At 56.2% G+C, this 16,786-nt stretch overlaps 1 protein-coding gene across 1 annotated transcript; it reads right to left on the bottom strand.

Annotated features, from left to right (window-relative positions):
* Positions 1-7,473: 7,473 nt before the first annotated feature.
* On the bottom strand, positions 7,474-8,895 carry IER5 (immediate early response 5). The gene has a single exon (XM_027658505.1). The coding sequence runs from the start codon at positions 8,769-8,771 to the stop codon at positions 8,070-8,072; it is 702 nt and encodes a 233-aa protein (XP_027514306.1). The 5' UTR covers positions 8,772-8,895; the 3' UTR covers positions 7,474-8,069.
* Positions 8,896-16,786: the final 7,891 nt, after the last annotated feature.

Genomic DNA, 16,786 nt, shown 5'->3' with positions numbered 1-16,786 from the left:
GAAGGCAAACGCTCACTCCTTTGCTGTTTCCAGGAAGGGAATTTCAGTGCAGGGAGCACTGCCAGGGCCAAAGGGAGACAAGGTCACGCGGGAGGCATGCGTCACCCCAGCCACCTCCTTGCAGATTGGCCCAACACAAAATTCCCCCTGGAAAACCTCAACAAGGATAAGGGTGGGAGAAATGCACCCTTCAGTGGGCTCACTAGTGCTGTCCTTTAGAGACAGCCACACTCCGAGAAGGGATGGGAGAACAGTGCCATGAATATCCAATAGAGCTCCCTCTGGCCAGTGTTTACATCCCTCTGACTTTAATTCCATTAATAGAAAAGCCACAGGGCAAGGCCCAGCGTAGAAGGAAGTGGCACAGGCTGTCTGGCAATGGGTGCTGTCACCAGACCTTGGCAAGTGCCAGAGCTGGGAAGGGCAGTGCGGCCCCAACAGCCACTCAGAGGGTAAATCCCAGCTTGAAAACACCAGTGAGTGTTTTGCAACACTCTCTGGCCAGCCATGCCACACCACAGAGGAGGGAATCACAGAATCATAGAACAGTTTGGGTTGGAAGGGACCTTGACCCCCCTTGACACCTTCCACGAGACCAGGTTGCAAGTCCCATCTGATGTGGCCTTGAACACTTCCAGGGATGGGGCAGCCACAGCTTCTCTAGGCAACTTTTTCCAAAGAACAGGAAGGAAAGTCCAGGTTCCCTCCCCTGTCTGTCCTTCCGTCCCCCCTTGCCTTCCCACGGGAGTTGTGCCTTCCTCCGGATGTGACTCCTCCCAGCCTCTCTGCCATGTCAGGGACTCAAGGGGTCAAATATTCCCACTGGAGCACATGAGACTGCAAAGGGGCAGTGGCCAGCTCTACCCTCCTGGGGTTTGTCAATGTGCTCAGCCCTGGGTTTGGGGCAATATTGGGGTCCAGGGGTTTTGCTCTCACCCCAGAGAGGAGAGGATATCCCATTGCCCCTTGTATGTTCCCCATCACCACAGGACTGCGAGTGCTTGTTGATGTTGCACTCTGACTCCTGTAATACACTGCCCTGGGCCAATTCTGGGTGAAAAACCACATGAATTCCTCCTGTCTTGAAAAACAGCAGCCCCATTGCCATGGAGACATAACACTGCTCTGCTCCCATAGCCCCCTTCACCCAGTCGAGGAAAGGCAGGGATGCCTGGTAGCCCCAGCACTGCACCACAGGGCAAACCTGCCTCCTGCCCTGGCTCCTGGCTTGGCACTTCCATCACCACACACTCCCACCACTGGATGGAGGAAACTGGGATGGAGCACCATGTGTGCTGGCAAAGCCCACCTGCCTGCACTGCTCCGTGCCCAGGTTTGTGGGAGTAAATATGAGGAACTGAGTGGGACACGGCTGGAACAGCCACTTCCTCCCTTTTTTTCCTAGTGATGCTCCAGCCACACTCCAGCTGGGACCCCAGCTCCACAAGGGTTAGCCCAGGGGAAACCTCTGCTGCTGTGCCACACTGCCAGCATATCCTCCTATTTGTTCCAGAAAGGGAGCAGGGCACCATGTCATGCCAGACCCCCCAGCCCAGGGCTGAAGGGAGCAGGCATCCACATGACTCCCATAGACCAAGTCTGGGGCAGTACTGGGACTCTCCCCTCTGCATCCCACTCTGGATGAGGCTCCCACTCTGCATCCCACATGCTCCCTGCTTCCTGCCCTCGTTCCCCTTTCCTGCCTCTCCCAGCCCACCCTCCAGATTTCCGAGCCAGCCGTGTCCTTCCTGCCCTTAGCAGGGCAGGGTCGGCGTGTCCCATCCGCCCAGCCGGCCGTCTGCTTCTCCATTTCCCTCCCTGTTCTCCATTCCCCGCGCCTCCCTCTGGCTTCCCCCCGCTCCGCCTGACCCAGGACCGCAGGACTCCACTGGCAGGGTGAAGCCTCGGGCTTGCCAAAGCAAACAGCGCAGGAGGAGGAGGACGAGGGCGGCTGAGGCCGGAGCAGGCAAAGGGCAGAGTCCACCAGCAAACCCTGTGGCTGCTCCGGCGTGGGGAGGTTCCTTCCCCTCGCTTTCTAAACGCTCTGGGTTGGCTCTGTGCACCCTGGAGCTCGGCAGGCAGCGGGTGCCGGAGGCAATGTCTTGCCTGAGCAGAGCCCGGGGATGCTGAGTGGCACCTTGGGCAGCTGAGCACCCTTTGTGCCGTCCCTCGGTGGGTCTGGGGTGGGGGCTGAGTTTCACGGGCTGCTGGAAGCTTAAAGGCAAAGCAGCCCCAGGGCTGGAGTCTCCTGCAAGCAATTTATAGTGAGGTCTTTTCCTCCCGCTCTGCTCGCTGCCAGGAAAAGCAGCAGGAAAATATTTCCCTGGGAATTGTTTTTGTTCCTTCCTCTGTGTCTGTGCGCATGAAGCTCTCCTCCGCCTTGGACATGCCTCAACCTGTCCCGAGGCTCAGATTAATCCCCTGCACCACCAGGGACGACAGCTGAGGTCAGACACTGTCAGCAGAGGCAAAGAGGAGGAGGAGGAGGAGGAGGAGGAGACCTTCCCCCTAGGAAACCACATACACTCCCAGCTAGAGCAGCGAGCAGGAACAACAGGCAGCCCTGCCTGTTTCTCCCGAGCAGGAGGTCACCCTGCAACACAGCAGCACACTGGAGCATCCCACAGGAGAAGGAGAGCTTGCTGCTGGCAGTGCCAGAGCAGCACATCAGAGCCTAAAGCCTGGCCTAAGTGTAAGGCTGTTCTGAGCTAGGGTAGCTGCAGGCAGCAAATGTAGCTGTAGCCAGGCAGGTCACAGCATGTCAGTGCCTTTTTGGGCATGCAGGTGCCCAAAAACAGGTCAGTGCCAACCAGTACCTCCATTTCTCCACGGGCCTGGGAACGGTCTGGATAGCATCCTTGGGAAAGAGAAAATGGATGAGCTGTCTCCTTTGGCTGCACCAGAGGACCGAGTGCTGCAAGCTGGGCTGGGCCAGAAGAGCCAGTCCAGCTGCCTTGCAGGCAGGTCTCAGCACCCCACTGCCCATAGGAAGGTGGGGAAATTGGGATGGAGGGAGAGGGCATCCACCACAAAGCCAGTCATTTGGTGTGCAAAGCACTCAACACTACCTCAGAGCAACTGGGAGCTCAGGAGAGCTCAGCTCCAGTAAATGATGCTCCTCAGCCCCTGCCCGGGCAGTTTACCTCCCTTTCCTCCTCTTTTTCCCTTTGCCTCGCCTGAGTGCTTGGGAAATACAGGATGACTATTTGCCTGCAGCTCTAAGCCCTTCCCTCCCCCTCTCCCCAGGCTCCATCACCAATAAATCACCCCGCTGAGAGAGAGGGCCAGAGGAAACCAGAGGCACAAAACCTCAAACAGAGCCCTTTTTTCCCCCCTGCTCTCCCAAGCAGCTCTGCATTTCATTAGGCAGCCAGGCCAGCCCTCGCCCAGCTGGGGAGAAGGAGGGGAGGGGAGGGGGGCCCCGCAGGGTTTGCATGTCGGGAGCAGAAATCACAACCAGAAGACCAGGAGAAGGGAGTTGTTTGTGTTTGTCGCCGCATCCCAGCGCCTGCCTGGCCCCTGACCCTGCCTCCGGGAAAAGTGCTGGCTTGGAATAGCTCTCCCCCATTGAGGTCCCTCCGTGCCAAGGCAGCTCTGGGCACCTTCCAGCCAGCTTCTCCACACTCCAGTCACCCTCTCACGGTGCCGACCCCACTCTCTGCCCCACTCCAGCCTCACAAAGGCTTGGATACTCTTTGGAAGAAGCCCTGGGATTTTCTGCAAGCCTCAGCCCTGCCAGGAAGCTTCACCGCCTTCCCTCGCTCCCTGGGCTGGAGCACCCTGCCCAGGAAAACACAGAGCCTCTTCCTGCCCAGGGAGAGCAGCAAGGACAAGCCCCTGCTCTGCTGCAAGAAGCCCCCAGCCCTCTGGGGACTGGGGTCCCTCCACCCACCCTAAATATATTATGGCAGTGTGTCACCAGCGAGCACAGTACATTGGAGACAGATGCGAGTCCCACGGCGGCACGAAGGTTTGGGGGATCCAGGCATGCCTCCCCTCAGCCTTTGGAGCTATCATTTAAGCACACAGTACTGTGCCATAGTACTCCTGCACCCCTCCTTGCCCAAAAAAAACCCCTGTCCTGAGAATTAGCCTTTGGCAAAGCATCCCTCCGGGGCTTCCCTGGCAGGGAGAAGTTCCAGCAGGCACACAGCCCCCAGGGATGCTCCAGTACCCCCGGGCTGCCCATGGCTCCCCAGGCAGGGAGAGGCCCCAGCAGGCACTCAGCCCCGCTGCTGGCCTGCCTCCCACCTCCCTCCCAGCAGCCTGCCAGATTCCTGAGCACTGACACAGGATGCTGCAGCAATGAGTGTGCACGGCCTTCCTCCCCTTCCCCTGCCCCAGGAGAGGAGGGATGGGCGGGTGATGCCGGGTTGCATCAGGCCAGGAGGGAGCAAAAGCAGAGGGAGTGAAACACGGAGCCTCCTGCAAGCCCCTCGCTGCTGTCACCTCCCAGCCCCGCGGGCTTCCCCCAGCCTCTGCCGGCACCTGGCCCGGGCCAGACACCTTTACAGGTCGGGATGATTCACACCCTTAGCACTTCCTTATTGGCGAGAGCAGGTTTTAAATGATTCCCGCTCCCCAGAAGATATCCCTGGTGAGAGCCACAGCTCACCCGCCCAGAGCTGCAACCAGGGATCACTCCTGGATGATTACAGCAGGAGAAAAGTGAAAGCCTGCTGTTTGCCCTCCTTCCCAAGCATCACCCTGGCAGCACAGCTGCCACGGTCCCGTCTCTCTCTGCCCCTCCCACGGCTTCTATCCCACCCTCCGGCTGTGCTAAGGGATTTTCCCAGCACCTCTGCTCTCCCACGGGATCTGACCTGAACTGGGGGAAGGGCAGCAGCCCGGGAGAGCGCTTCCAACAGCTCGTCTATTCTGGGAAGGTGAGGATCCTGCCATCTTCCCATTAAGTCATATCCTCCTCGACCCCGTGAGGCAGTTTCCATAGGAGTCACTCTCTCTTCCAAGTGATGGAAGTTTTTATTTTTATCTGGCTTATTTATGCACTTCTCTTCCCTCCTTCAGCACTGGCCTGGGCAGTGAGTTTGGGTCATTAGCCTCCCCTGGAGCTCATTCCCCAGTCCTTGCTCAGCTGTCCCATCTGTCACCCTCACCTCTGCAGCGTGAGCAGAAGGAACAGTCTAGGGATTGAGGCAGCATGATGGAACAGATGAAATAAGGAGAACAGACCCCATTTAGGTGCAAGTGATTATGGGAATTTAAAAAAAAAAAAGACACTGGGTGAGGAAAAAGAACAAAACAGAGCAGAATAATTGATTTCAGAAGTAACACAGTGCTGTTATTATAGGTCTTTTTTGATTTGAGGCTCATTTGCTGCAGACCCCTCTGTAACGAGCCAATGGCAGCATTCTGTGTCCATTATTTTTTTCCAGCCCCCTCGGCCACAGCAGCCTGAAGCTCCCCAGGGACATGCACGTCCCAGGGAGCAAACCCCACATGTCATAAAAACACAGCCACGGGAGCAAGCGAGGCGTGTGTCGGCACAGCAGATGGAGCTGGGCCAGGTCTTTCGGGGACATCAGCCCAGGAGTGAGAACTCACTCACCTCAGGTAGCTCCACAGGAGGTCACACCAGCCTGAGGGAAATGCGTGGGCATCTCTGGGCAGTCTCTGCCCTGCTTTCAGAGGCCAGCAGCAATTAAGCTGTTGCACAACTCTTCTCTGGAAGATCGAATAGATAGGAGCGCTGATGGTGTTCTGTGCCAGAGGGAGGTTGGGTCTTGTCTGCGCAGGGACACCACGGACACACAAACCAACAGGATCAGATGATCTTCCAGGGGTTGGATGCCCAGAAAACCTTTAGAAATGCCAAGATCAGGAGTCTCCCCATCCCATTTCAGGACTTGGGAGCTGGGCAAAACCATCCACTTCCATGGAGATGCTGTTGGTGGACAAGGAGCAGGACTGAAACCTGCTCCCCCTGGCCTCGGAAGGAAACTGTGCTGGTACAGAACCAGGAAGTCCTTTCCATCCTCCAGCCCAGCTTCTGACTCTCAAAGCAGGGTGTTTCATGAGGGAGCAGGAGAGCTGGGGGTATAATTCTCTGTAGCCACACTCCTTCTCCTCATGCTCTCCTTTTACTGGAGAGATCCTGAGGTGACCTCCTTTCCCTTGGTGGGGGTCTTTGACTGTGAGGTTCTCCTAGAGAGCACCTGCACAAGTGAAGCAGGGACAGTCCCTTCCCATCACCTCCAAAAGGTCACCAAGTGAAAACAAATGTCTCATCACACACCATTTCCTTGTGTTGTCTACCAAACTAAAATTGTGTGTCACCATTAAGTGCAATTATCAAGAAAATTAAGATAGTACGACTTTTGCTTTTACCTAAGAATTGAGAGCTACTAAATTGTACACAAAGTAATAGAGCTCTCTCTCAAAGCCACCCCACACCAGGCAGCTTCTCCACTATCACAGATTCTCCCCCCACTACCCAAGCACCAAGCCCTATGTCTCCAGTTTTCACAGAAACAAGGTCTAAAACCCCCACCCTACAAGCCCAGTGCCCCCCATTTGGGACAGCACTGCTCCCCACATGCCTATTCCAGCATAGAGAGAGCTGGGACCAGAGACCTTCATGCTGGTCATCCCTCATTTCCCATCCAAGGCAGGCTCCCAAGGTTCAGTCAAATGTCCCAGGCTGCATTTCACAGCACACAAACATCTTTGACTTGCTAGAGATGCAATCCTCAGTTGAAGAGTTCATTAATTAGGAGCAGAGAAGCCTCTAGTGAATCTCTCAGCAAGAAGCAGGGGAAAAAAAAAAATCCCCCACAATTCAGTCTAATTACAACACCTTGAGGCGCTCCAGTCACTGTGAAGCTGAGGCCAAACTTTTCTCCCCACCCCTAAGAGTAGGAACTTTAACCCAGTTATAGTTTTACTGATAATGAAAGAGGAAAAAAAACCAACCCTCCTGGTATTTATCATTTGAACTATTCTGCAAGTAACAGCAGGGAGGAGGCACTGAAAAATGTTTCTGGCAAAGCAGCAGCTGTGTCCAACCGGGACAAATCCACTCAAACAACCCCAATCCAGACCTTTGAGCAGGCAACACTGGAGGCCAGTCCTCAGCCCAGCAGTGCCACAGGCCTGGTCAGACTGCACCCAGCTGCTCCTCGGGGATTTAGCAACCGCTTTCCACCCACAGACAGTGACTTCACACATTAGGTACTTTCAGAGCAAGACCTCAAATGCCATGGCAGCTCCAGCCCCGGGAAGAGACTGTAGCTGGAAGTAGTGGGGGCACCTCAAAGACCCTGGGAAGGACTCCAGGCGCCCTGACAGAAGTTCCCTTTCTTTCCCAGCTCCCAGAGGATCTGGACTCCAACCCACCCCAAGCCTCTGGCGAGGCAGGGTGGATCCAGCCACAGACATGCAAAACCACACCCCGGCTGCTGCCTGCCCTCCTCCCCCCCCGAGCCAGCGGGACACAAACAGGAACTAGGCTTATACAGTTGAAAATATTTAATACGTGTTGTACACGTAGAATTACATTTTATACAAAACATGATACATCACTGAAGGAGAACACTGTACAAAAATCCCTACGGGAGCCCCAAGCCTTTATACAACAAAGACCGGGAGTTACCAAGCCTAACAAACAGGCTCAAGGACTTTCCGTCAGAGCGTCTGTAAACTTCGTTTCTCTCAATAAAACACTTTTAAAAAGCACCATGTAATAGTTCTGACCTAAAACCTTTCCAAAATAGAGACTTTTATTTAATAAACTTAACACTTTCCAAGCTTAAAATACCACCCGGCGGGGGCGCCCCCGGGGTCGGCGGCAGCCAAGGAGCCTCCCCCGGGCGCCGCGGAGGGCGGCGGCCCGGCCGGGAAGGGGAATTCCGGGAGGGCAGGGCCGGGGGCGCTCCCAGGGCGGGTGCCGGCAGCCAAGACCCGGCGGGGAACGGGGAAGTGCTGCCGCCGCTGCCCCGCGGTCCTTCCCGTGCGGCGGGGCAGGGCGCCGGAGCTCCCGGGCGCTGGGTGGATTTCACCTCCGGGCCCCCCGTCCCGCGGCGGAGGGCCAAGTCTCTGCGGCCGGAACATCAGAAGGCCACGATGGCCGTGCTCCAGGGGTTGAGGGTCCGCAGCACCGGCTCATCGCAGCAGATCTGTCCCGTCTCGGCCGCCGCCTCGGCGGGCGCCGTGCCCGCCGCCGCCTCGCCGCCGTCCAGGGGCGGCCGCCGTCGGCCCTTGGGCTCCTTGCTGAGCAGTCCGGAGAAGCTGGAGCCGAAGATGCTGATGAGGCTGGCCACGTTGCCCGTCTCCATGTCCTCCTGCTCGCCCGGCGGCGAGGGCGGCGGCGGTGGCGGCTCCTCTTCCTCGCGGCGGGGCTTCTTCACCGGGGATCCCGCCTGGCCGCGCTCGCCGGCGCTCCGCTTGCGGGGGCAGTGCGGCGGCGGGGGGGCCCCGGCGCAGCCCCCGCGGTTCTCCTCGCCGCAGCAACAGCGCCGCGGCCGCGGGCCCTGGCAGTCCCTGCCCGCCTCGTCCTGCGGGGGCGGCGGCGGCGGCTCGGCCGCCCAGGCAGCGGTGCGGGGCGCCGGCTCCTCCTCGGGGGGCCCCGCGGCGGCGGGGGGCGGCTCGGGCGGGCAGCCCGGCTCGCTCAGGTAGACCTGCCGGGCGCTGCGCAGCACCAGCGACACCAGGAGGTTCTTGTGCAGCTTGAGGCCGCCGCGCTGGCCCCGCGCGCTGTAGATCTTGCCCAGCGAGATGCTGACGATGCGGTGCGCCTCCAGCTTGAACTCCATGGGGGAAACCGGGTGGGCGATGGGGAGGGTGGGTGGTTTCCGCGCCGGGCCGAGGTGGTCGGGGGTTGGTCCGCAGCACACCCGAGCTCCGCTCGCCGCCCCTTCGCGCCGCAGACTGAGCGAGCCCACGCGCCCGCGTGCCTTTTATACCGCCCCCGCCTCGGCCAATCAGGGCGCGCCGCCGGCCGCTCCAACCGCCGGCTGGCCCCCGCGCGCGCGCGCCGGCCAATGGCAGCGCGGGGCAGCGCGTTCGAAAGCTCGCCCCGCGGAGAGGGCGCTTAAAGCGGCAACGCCGGCGGGCGGTGGGGCCCACACCCGCGGCGGCACCCCCAGCTTTCGCTGAACCCCGCACGGGCTCGGCCAGGGCGACCGGCGGCCGTGGGGGTTTCGGCCGCAACGACTGAGACGCTCCTGCGGAAAAAAAAAAAGAAAAAAGAAAAACAAACCAAGAGCAACCCCTGTTTTGTCGGGTTAGAAAGGTTTCCCGCAATTTCAGCCCGTCTCTGACATCTTGTTGTGTTAGGGAATGAACTGGTGTTGGTGTTGGCTGGAGGGGGAAATGTGTCTTTTAGTATTTCAAGGAAAATCTGCCCTGACATGGAGCAGAAAGCCATCCCTGCCCAGCTGCCAGGCAGAATTCTGCTCCAGGGGTCTGGCAGCGAAGCTTGCAGAAAGCCCAGGGTAGAAGAGATTGATTCACAAAGTGGCTACAAGGGAGGATGGGGGAGGATAACAGGCCATCAGCATCTCCAGGGGTGATGGGGATCATGACAGACTGGAGCACTTTATTTGGGAACTGAAACCTCACTTGGTTGTAGCTGTGAGGGCTGGTGGCAGGACCAGCCTGGTGGCTGGGGAACACAGGGAACAACACAGTTACCCCCAGACACAGCTCCAAGCACCAGAGAATCCTCTAAAAAAGCCTGGAGGGTATTTCAGGGCTTGGAGTGGGGACCCCCCTTCATCCACTGGGAGTAACCACCACTTGCAAGAAGAGAAGTGAAAAGGCCTGAAATTAAGGAAGTTCAATGTGCTGCCCCTGAGAATCAGTTTCTGTTCCCAGTGACACATGACAACTCACTTTGATCCCTTTTTTCCCAGGGGATTAAACCACAGACTCCCCCAAAGGAAAGCCACTGCCTGTCATGGTGTTTTACCAGCAGGATCAGCCACCATGTCCTGGTTTGCTGGAAGGACAAGAGGCTGGCTGTCACAGTGGTAACAAAAAACAGGTGAAGATTCAGGCACACCAAAACAGAGTTGACATAACAAGAGCCTTCTCCCCAGAAAAAAATCCCACACTCAGACCAAATGCATGTTTTCCTCCTGCTCAAGCATAGCTTGAGGAAAACCTCAAATGACACTCTCTGGGTGTTGGACACAACAGCAGGTCAACCTGGGGTTTGACATCTCAAAATGCCCACCTCCTCCACCAAACCTGCCACGCTGTCTGAAACGACTAGACCAGAGCATGCCCAACCACACAGCCAAAACACTGTCCAAAACAGCTGGTCCCAGCTTTCCCCCTGCCCACACCAGGGCGAGCCTCTCCCGACCGCAGGGAGCAGGGCTGTCCCCTCCACACCCGGCGTGGGAGGCCCGAGGGATGCGAGTCCCAGTGGTGGGAACCAAGGGATCCCAGACCCGCCAAACCTGCTCCCCGCACCTCGGAGGGCCGGCAACACCCTGGCCTAAGCCCTCGGGTCAGTCTAACCAGCCAGGGCAGGTCTGGGCTCAGATGTTTGGGACTGCAGTCACGGCTCCTGGCCTGCAGCCGGCACGTCTGCTTGCCACCCATGTCCCCTCAGTGACACAATGTTCTGCTGTGCTGCTGGAAAGAGGCTTGTACATCAGCAAGTGTGTTGCCCTGGGACTGCTGTTTGCAGGATCTGGGCACCTGCATCCTCAAGCAGAGGTGATCTGGGTCAGAAGGATAAAGTCAGGTTTGATCCGTCTCAGCCACGTATATCCCAGCTCAGATGCCGGATGAAGAGCAGCAGTGCAAAGTCATCACACCGGCTGGAAAAAGCCGCGTGCAGGTGGAGGAGACGTAGCGTGGGAGCTCTGCTGGGTGAAGGTGCCTGGATCCGAGTGGATTGACCTGTTCTGCTGCTCACCACCTCACCCCGATGGCATGAGGCACCATTTCTCTCCAGTCACTGCACTTTGGCTACCTACTCTGCCTAGGAACAGGCGGGCTGGCATCCTCTCCCTGCTCTGGCCCTGGGTTAGCAGGATGGGGATGGGTCCTGAGCGGTCCCTCATTCCCCTCAGTGCTCATACAGAGAGCCAGCAGGGAGGAGCAGAGGTGCAGGATGTCAGACAACAGAGCTTGTACCCAGTACCACCAGTTTCACCCACCAGCACCGTGCCTGTCTGTCAGGCACAACCCCCAGCAAATAATTCCTAGGGCACCAAAGCCTTGACATCTGCCCTGACCCTGCCTGCTCTTCCTGCCCTTTGCAAAGAGATGGAGTGGTGATTTTCTTTCCCTGGAGGAGAACCAAGGAAGGGAAAGGGGGGAAAGGACAAGCAGCAGCGCAGGCAGAGGCAGCCCTGGCAGTGAGCAGGCAGCCGGTTGAAGCCTGGCGGTATTTTGGTGGCAGCCCTGCCGCTCCCTCCCAGGCTGATGTCATGCTTTAGTAAGTTTAAGGGAGTCACATGGCTGCTTCTGAGGTCAGTGCCTGGGGTGGCTTTGTCTGCCTGCCTGCCCTGAGCTCCTGCCTGCCCTGGGCTCATGCCTGCCCTGGGCTCCTGCCTGCACCCGGAGTGGCCTCGCTGGCAGGTGATCCCGCTGGGGTTGCCCTCCGAACAGGGCACCTCTGTGATACCCACGGCTTGGCATCCCCGTGATTCCCACAGCTGGGCACGGCGTGGGAGCCGTTGCCTCGGTGGGACCAGCATCCCGGGAGGTTGGATGCACCTCGTGTCCATCCATCTGCCCGCAGGAGGGGCACTGCCCCCCATCCTGCCGGGTCAGGGGGGGATACGGGAGAAGGAGGCGGAGGGAAGGGTGTGACGGGCGCTCTAATCTCCTCATGTGATCCAAGCGGGCTGGAAAGGGGTTTGACGAACAATTAACAATCCTCCGGCTCAGCTGCTGTTTCCCGAAATAGCTCTGGCAGGAGGAGGAGGAGGAGGAGGGCGGACGGGCTGGCTGGCAGACAAAGGTGGCCTCTCCGCCAGCAAGCTGCGGCCGGCAGAGCCTGCAGAGGAGGCAGCCCCGGAGGCCGAGCAGCGGGGAGCCCACGGCCCCACCTGGAAAGGAAAACAAAGCGAGATAAAAGCAGCTCGAGGGAGGAAGCAGCTTGTGGTACAAATAATAATTGCAGAGGGCTGCGCGCACACCACCGGGTGTTTTTGGAGGCGTTTAAAGTCGCCTTCGACGGCGAGCAGAGGAGGTCGGCGCCGGGAAGCTCGCTGGGGGTTCGTGCGGTTGCATCTTGGCCGGGAGCAGCGTGGGATGCCGGGGCTGCATCCCCAGCCGGCTGCCTGCATCCCCGGCTCTGGCGGCACCGTGGTTCTCCCCCCCACACCCCCCAGCCCCATCCCACGCGGCTGGAGACCGTCCTGGCACGGCCATCTGGTGCACAGCACGGCCACCCCGACCTGCAGCCGTGGGATGCGGATGTGGTTAGCAAGATCCTGTTCCGACAGCGGTGCCTGTCCCCCTCCCCACACACCCCCCGCCAGCCCCTCCCTGTCACCAAATGTGTGGCCCAGGCCCCAGGGGGAAGCCATATGCAGTAAAGAGGTGGAAAACCCTCCTGGTAGGATGGATGGTTAAATTGAGGTCTCCTCAAAGCACAGGTTGAACTCATCCATCACTTGCCTTGGCTGTCCCAGCACCACTGCAGTGCATCGGCCCCTCTCTCAATTCAGACCAGGATTTTGTGCGTTAGACCCTTTCTGGGAAGAGGTTGGGAACAAATCAACCAGATATCCCTCACTAAAAGTAGGGTTGGGGCAACAGCCTTTGCACCAGCAGCTGCCTGCAGCAAAAACAGAGCTTCAGGACAGCCAAAGCCCCAGGGAGATCCAGGCACATCCCCAGCGATTGCTGACGTAAACGAAACAGGACAGGGAGGAACATTTCCAAATGGGAATCCATCCACAGCTTGAGTTCATTTCTGGATGGGAATAAACATCTGAATTGTGAGGGACCCATGCAGCGCTCAGGAGGTGGAGGAGGAGGGTTGTTGTGGTTGGGTTTTTTTCCAGAAATATCGATGGTTCGCATGGATGCGGTCTGGACCTGCCGCAATTGGATATCGGTAACTAAACCCCCAGGGCTCCCAACTGCTCTGGTTTATCCGTGCTTGGAGATAAGGTCAGAAGAGCTGGGAAACATCCCAAAACACAGCCAAGAGTACCGACCACTATCGCTGTTGAATGAAAACCAAACACAAGCGAAACAAACACAAACAAATCAATACAGACCTAAACCCAAAGGAGAGGAAGCAGCTCTGTCACCTACCCCGAAACCACTGTGAAGTGTGAGCCTGCAGCACAGCCATGTACTAGAAAGCAAAGGGTTTTTCCAGAGTTAAAAACCCCTTCCCATTGACAGAGATTATAGTGTTGATACCCCAGGCAGGCAGGCAGGACTCTCTGTGGTTTTTTTCCCGGTGACCTGGGATTCCCCCTTTTCCCCCTACATTAATGATTTAAAATTTCCCCTGCCTCACTCTGAGACACAGGCTTGGGATTTCCCTCCCGTCCTCTGGAGACTTGTGACCCAGAGCCCTTGCCCATCAGATATCCTGCTACTCCTCCTGCAACCTCTACAAACACAAAGGGGGAAAAAAAAACCCACTCCCAGCTATCAGCTTCTTCAGGCAGCCGTTTCCCTTGGAAAAATATGGCCCCATATCTTTCAGCGGCTTATGGAACTGGTTTGGGTTTCCTGGGGAAAAAAATGCATTTATTTGTCCGGGGTTTCCTATCAGACAACCCTTCTATTGTAGTCCACCTTCCTGTATGTTTTTTTCCCTCTCTGATACGCCTGCAATGGGTCCTGTCCCGTTTCCAAAGGCTGCCTTGTGTCCAGGGGGAAAAGAAGCAGGACAGCTCTGGGATGCAGCCCAGCAGACGATCCTCTGGCTTCCCAGCCCAGCCGGTGTTTTTCACTGGAGTGATTTGCTCCCAAGCAAACTCTGTGCTGGAGAAGGCAGCAGCCTCGGCTGCTGGGGTTAAACATCCCCAATTAATCACGAGAACTCCGCGCAGAGCCAGCTGCAGTCACAGTTCAGCAATCCACAGGGTACATCCTCTGCCCAGAGGAGTCTCAGCCTAATTATTTTTTTTCCCTCTCCCTGTATCTCAATGTCACCTTCCTTGTAGCCATCGGGCAAATGACAGCCACAGCCCTCTGCACGCCCCAGAGTGCAGATGTGTCCTCTGTGCGACTGCTTCCCGCTTGGGCCTGATGGGGAGGTTGCACAATGATGCTCTGGAGCCATGGAGCTGTTTGTTATCCTAGGAGAGGCTGCCTGCTCCGCTTCCTGCTTCCTTCAAGGACCCCCAGGGGGATCAGGGTCTTTGGGACTTGCCAGAAAATCACACCACAGAACAGCAACCACCACGGAGAGCAGCAAGGGCAGAGTAGATCCTCTCCAAGGGCAGAGCAGATCCTCTCTGTCGAATCCCTCCTCCCACCATCAAGGAGAACTGCAAAATAAAACATCTGTGTCTGCCAGCAGGCACTGACTGCCTCTGTTCCTGCTGATCTGTGCCCCTTCCCTCTTGTAAGGACCTTCCTCCAGCCGCCTCGTCCTTCACCTGGTTTGTGGGGAGCCTGGAGTCCTGGAGAGGTCATCCATGGACGCAGGGATTACAAGAAAGATTATAGGGAAAGGCTGCTGGAGAAAAGTTCCTTCCAATTTCACTCACCTGAATAAGTAACAAGCACTCCAGCAGTCCAGCACCTCACTAGTCCTGCAATTTAACAACCCTTTTTTGGATCCAGGTACGGTCTCAGCATCCCTGGCATCCCATGGCAGGCAAGGATTCACCCTGTAGAAAGCAATGCCACCTTTCCCCAATTTCATTTCCCGTTTTCACCTTCATTAAATAACTGATTGCTCATGCACTGCAAAGAGGAAAATTAATTTTTCTCCAAAACAACCCTTATTCTGAACAGTCTCCCTGCATCCTAACATGAATTATCACATTGCATTTGCTCATTTATGCCATATTTGATGGCATTTTTACCATTTTTGTCCAGATGCCCTGTCACTCTGTGCTGCACACAGGCCTGGCACTGTTAGGAACCCAGCTGAGAGTATGGCTGTGGCATGGAACCAGCTCTGCTAGACAGCAAGAGCCCACGAGAGACAGCCACAGCCCCCAGGAGAAGCTTTGGTCAGGCTTCTCTCCTTCCTAGATAACTGCAAGGCTAAGGAGACCTGCTCTATCAGCTCCACCTGGAGCATCCAGCATCCAAGCCTTCTTGGCAAGGAGCAGTCACCTCTCATCATCTTGTTTTTTCTTTTAACACCTTGGAGCTGCCCCCGTAGGTCACTGTGTCACAGGCTGAGCCTCGTGTCATCTGCTCCCTTTATGCCTCTCAGTGAAACATCCAAGGATTTGCGAAAAATTAGGTTCAGGACAAACACAGAGAGGCCATGGGTGGGTAGGATTTGATGAAAACCCTCAGGATTTGATGTAAACCCTCACTGTCTACCACACCCCTGAATATTTAGCTACAGACCAGTGTTTTGTATCATTATCACTGTCTTAATCCTCTTAAAATCACCACTGAAAATTTTCAATTTTCACTGAAAATGCAAGCAAGGAGGAAAAACACCAAAGTGTCTGAAACTCTTTATCACTTCTTCTTTTAGCTGTAAAACTTTTTCAGGGGGGAGGGGGGAAGTCCCCTCTACTTTCATAAATCCAAATTCAAACCAATGCAGCTTTTCCCCAAGAGGAAAAGCCATCAAACACATATTCTTCGCACCAGGCTGGTATGGGATCACACACACACACACCCCTGTGCATGTACACACACGCCACAAAGATTTTCCTGATAAAAGTTCCAGGGAGCCCAGTTCTTTCCTGCAGACAGCTGGGATTTTGATGAGTTGGCACTTTTTGGTGCAGAAGTGTTTCATCAGATCTTTCCTGACCAGTTCTGCAGCTGTGTGCCGTGCACCCAGCGCTCCTCTCCCAGGAGGAATAGGTTAGCTGAGCATTCCAAAATGCTCCTGAAACTCTCCTCGCTGCTTCCAAGCCCAAAATCAGAGCTTCCCACAAGGAACATGCCCTCCTTCTAAAAAATACATAGCTGCACAGTTGAAGTGGCTTTCAGGTGAAAATCTAAATAATTTACTACATCACATAAATTAATTTCCAGCATCAAGGACCAGGTTGTCTTTTTTTATTCCTGGAAAGTTTGCAACTTCCCTAAATTTCAGTAAATAAACCACCTTACCTTCAGCCCTCAACAGCTCTGTGAAGCTTTACACTTTTTCACAAATGGACTCGATGATCTTAGAGGTCTTTTCCAACCTAAATGACTCTGTAAGAAAAGAAATCATTTTCAATTAAGTGAATGAAGTGCTCCCATAATTTATTAAAGGATTTCTGAAATTCCTAGCTACTAACTCTAAGAGGCTATGGGAGCTTTTCCCTTTTTCATTTCCAATGCAATGAATGTTTCAGGTGATGCACATGCAGAAGTCATGGGAGGATCATGAGGCTTTGGGGAGTGTAAGGCCTTTGGGGGACAGGGACAGACAAACTGGCCCAGTGACTCCTTGGCACTCTGTTCCTGGAGGGAACCTCCCATGCTCAGCACACGTTTGGCAGGGACATCCCAAAACCTGCCAGCGTGGGAAAACCATCCAAGATGAGGCAAGGAAGGGCCAGCAAACACCAGCCCTAAAGCTGCCACCTATTGCACCACACCTGGTGTGGGGCTGGCCGGAGCAGGAGGAGTATTTCTCACCCCCTAAAACTGCAGAAACCGGTTCAACATGTGCCACAGCCTTCCCACCCCACACTGGTGAGGA

The sequence above is a fragment of the Corapipo altera genome, unplaced genomic scaffold (genome assembly GCF_003945725.1).
Source record: "Corapipo altera isolate COAL_440 unplaced genomic scaffold, ASM394572v1 79, whole genome shotgun sequence".
Classification (NCBI taxonomy): domain Eukaryota; kingdom Metazoa; phylum Chordata; class Aves; order Passeriformes; family Pipridae; genus Corapipo; species Corapipo altera.
This window is presented reverse-complemented; position numbering and strand designations above follow the sequence as displayed.

Bases quoted from the DNA above. Each gene is read 5' to 3' on its own strand.
- IER5 (XM_027658505.1), bottom strand. From the start codon at position 8,771: ATGGAGTTCAAGCTGGAGGCGCACCGCATCGTCAGCATCTCGCTGGGC.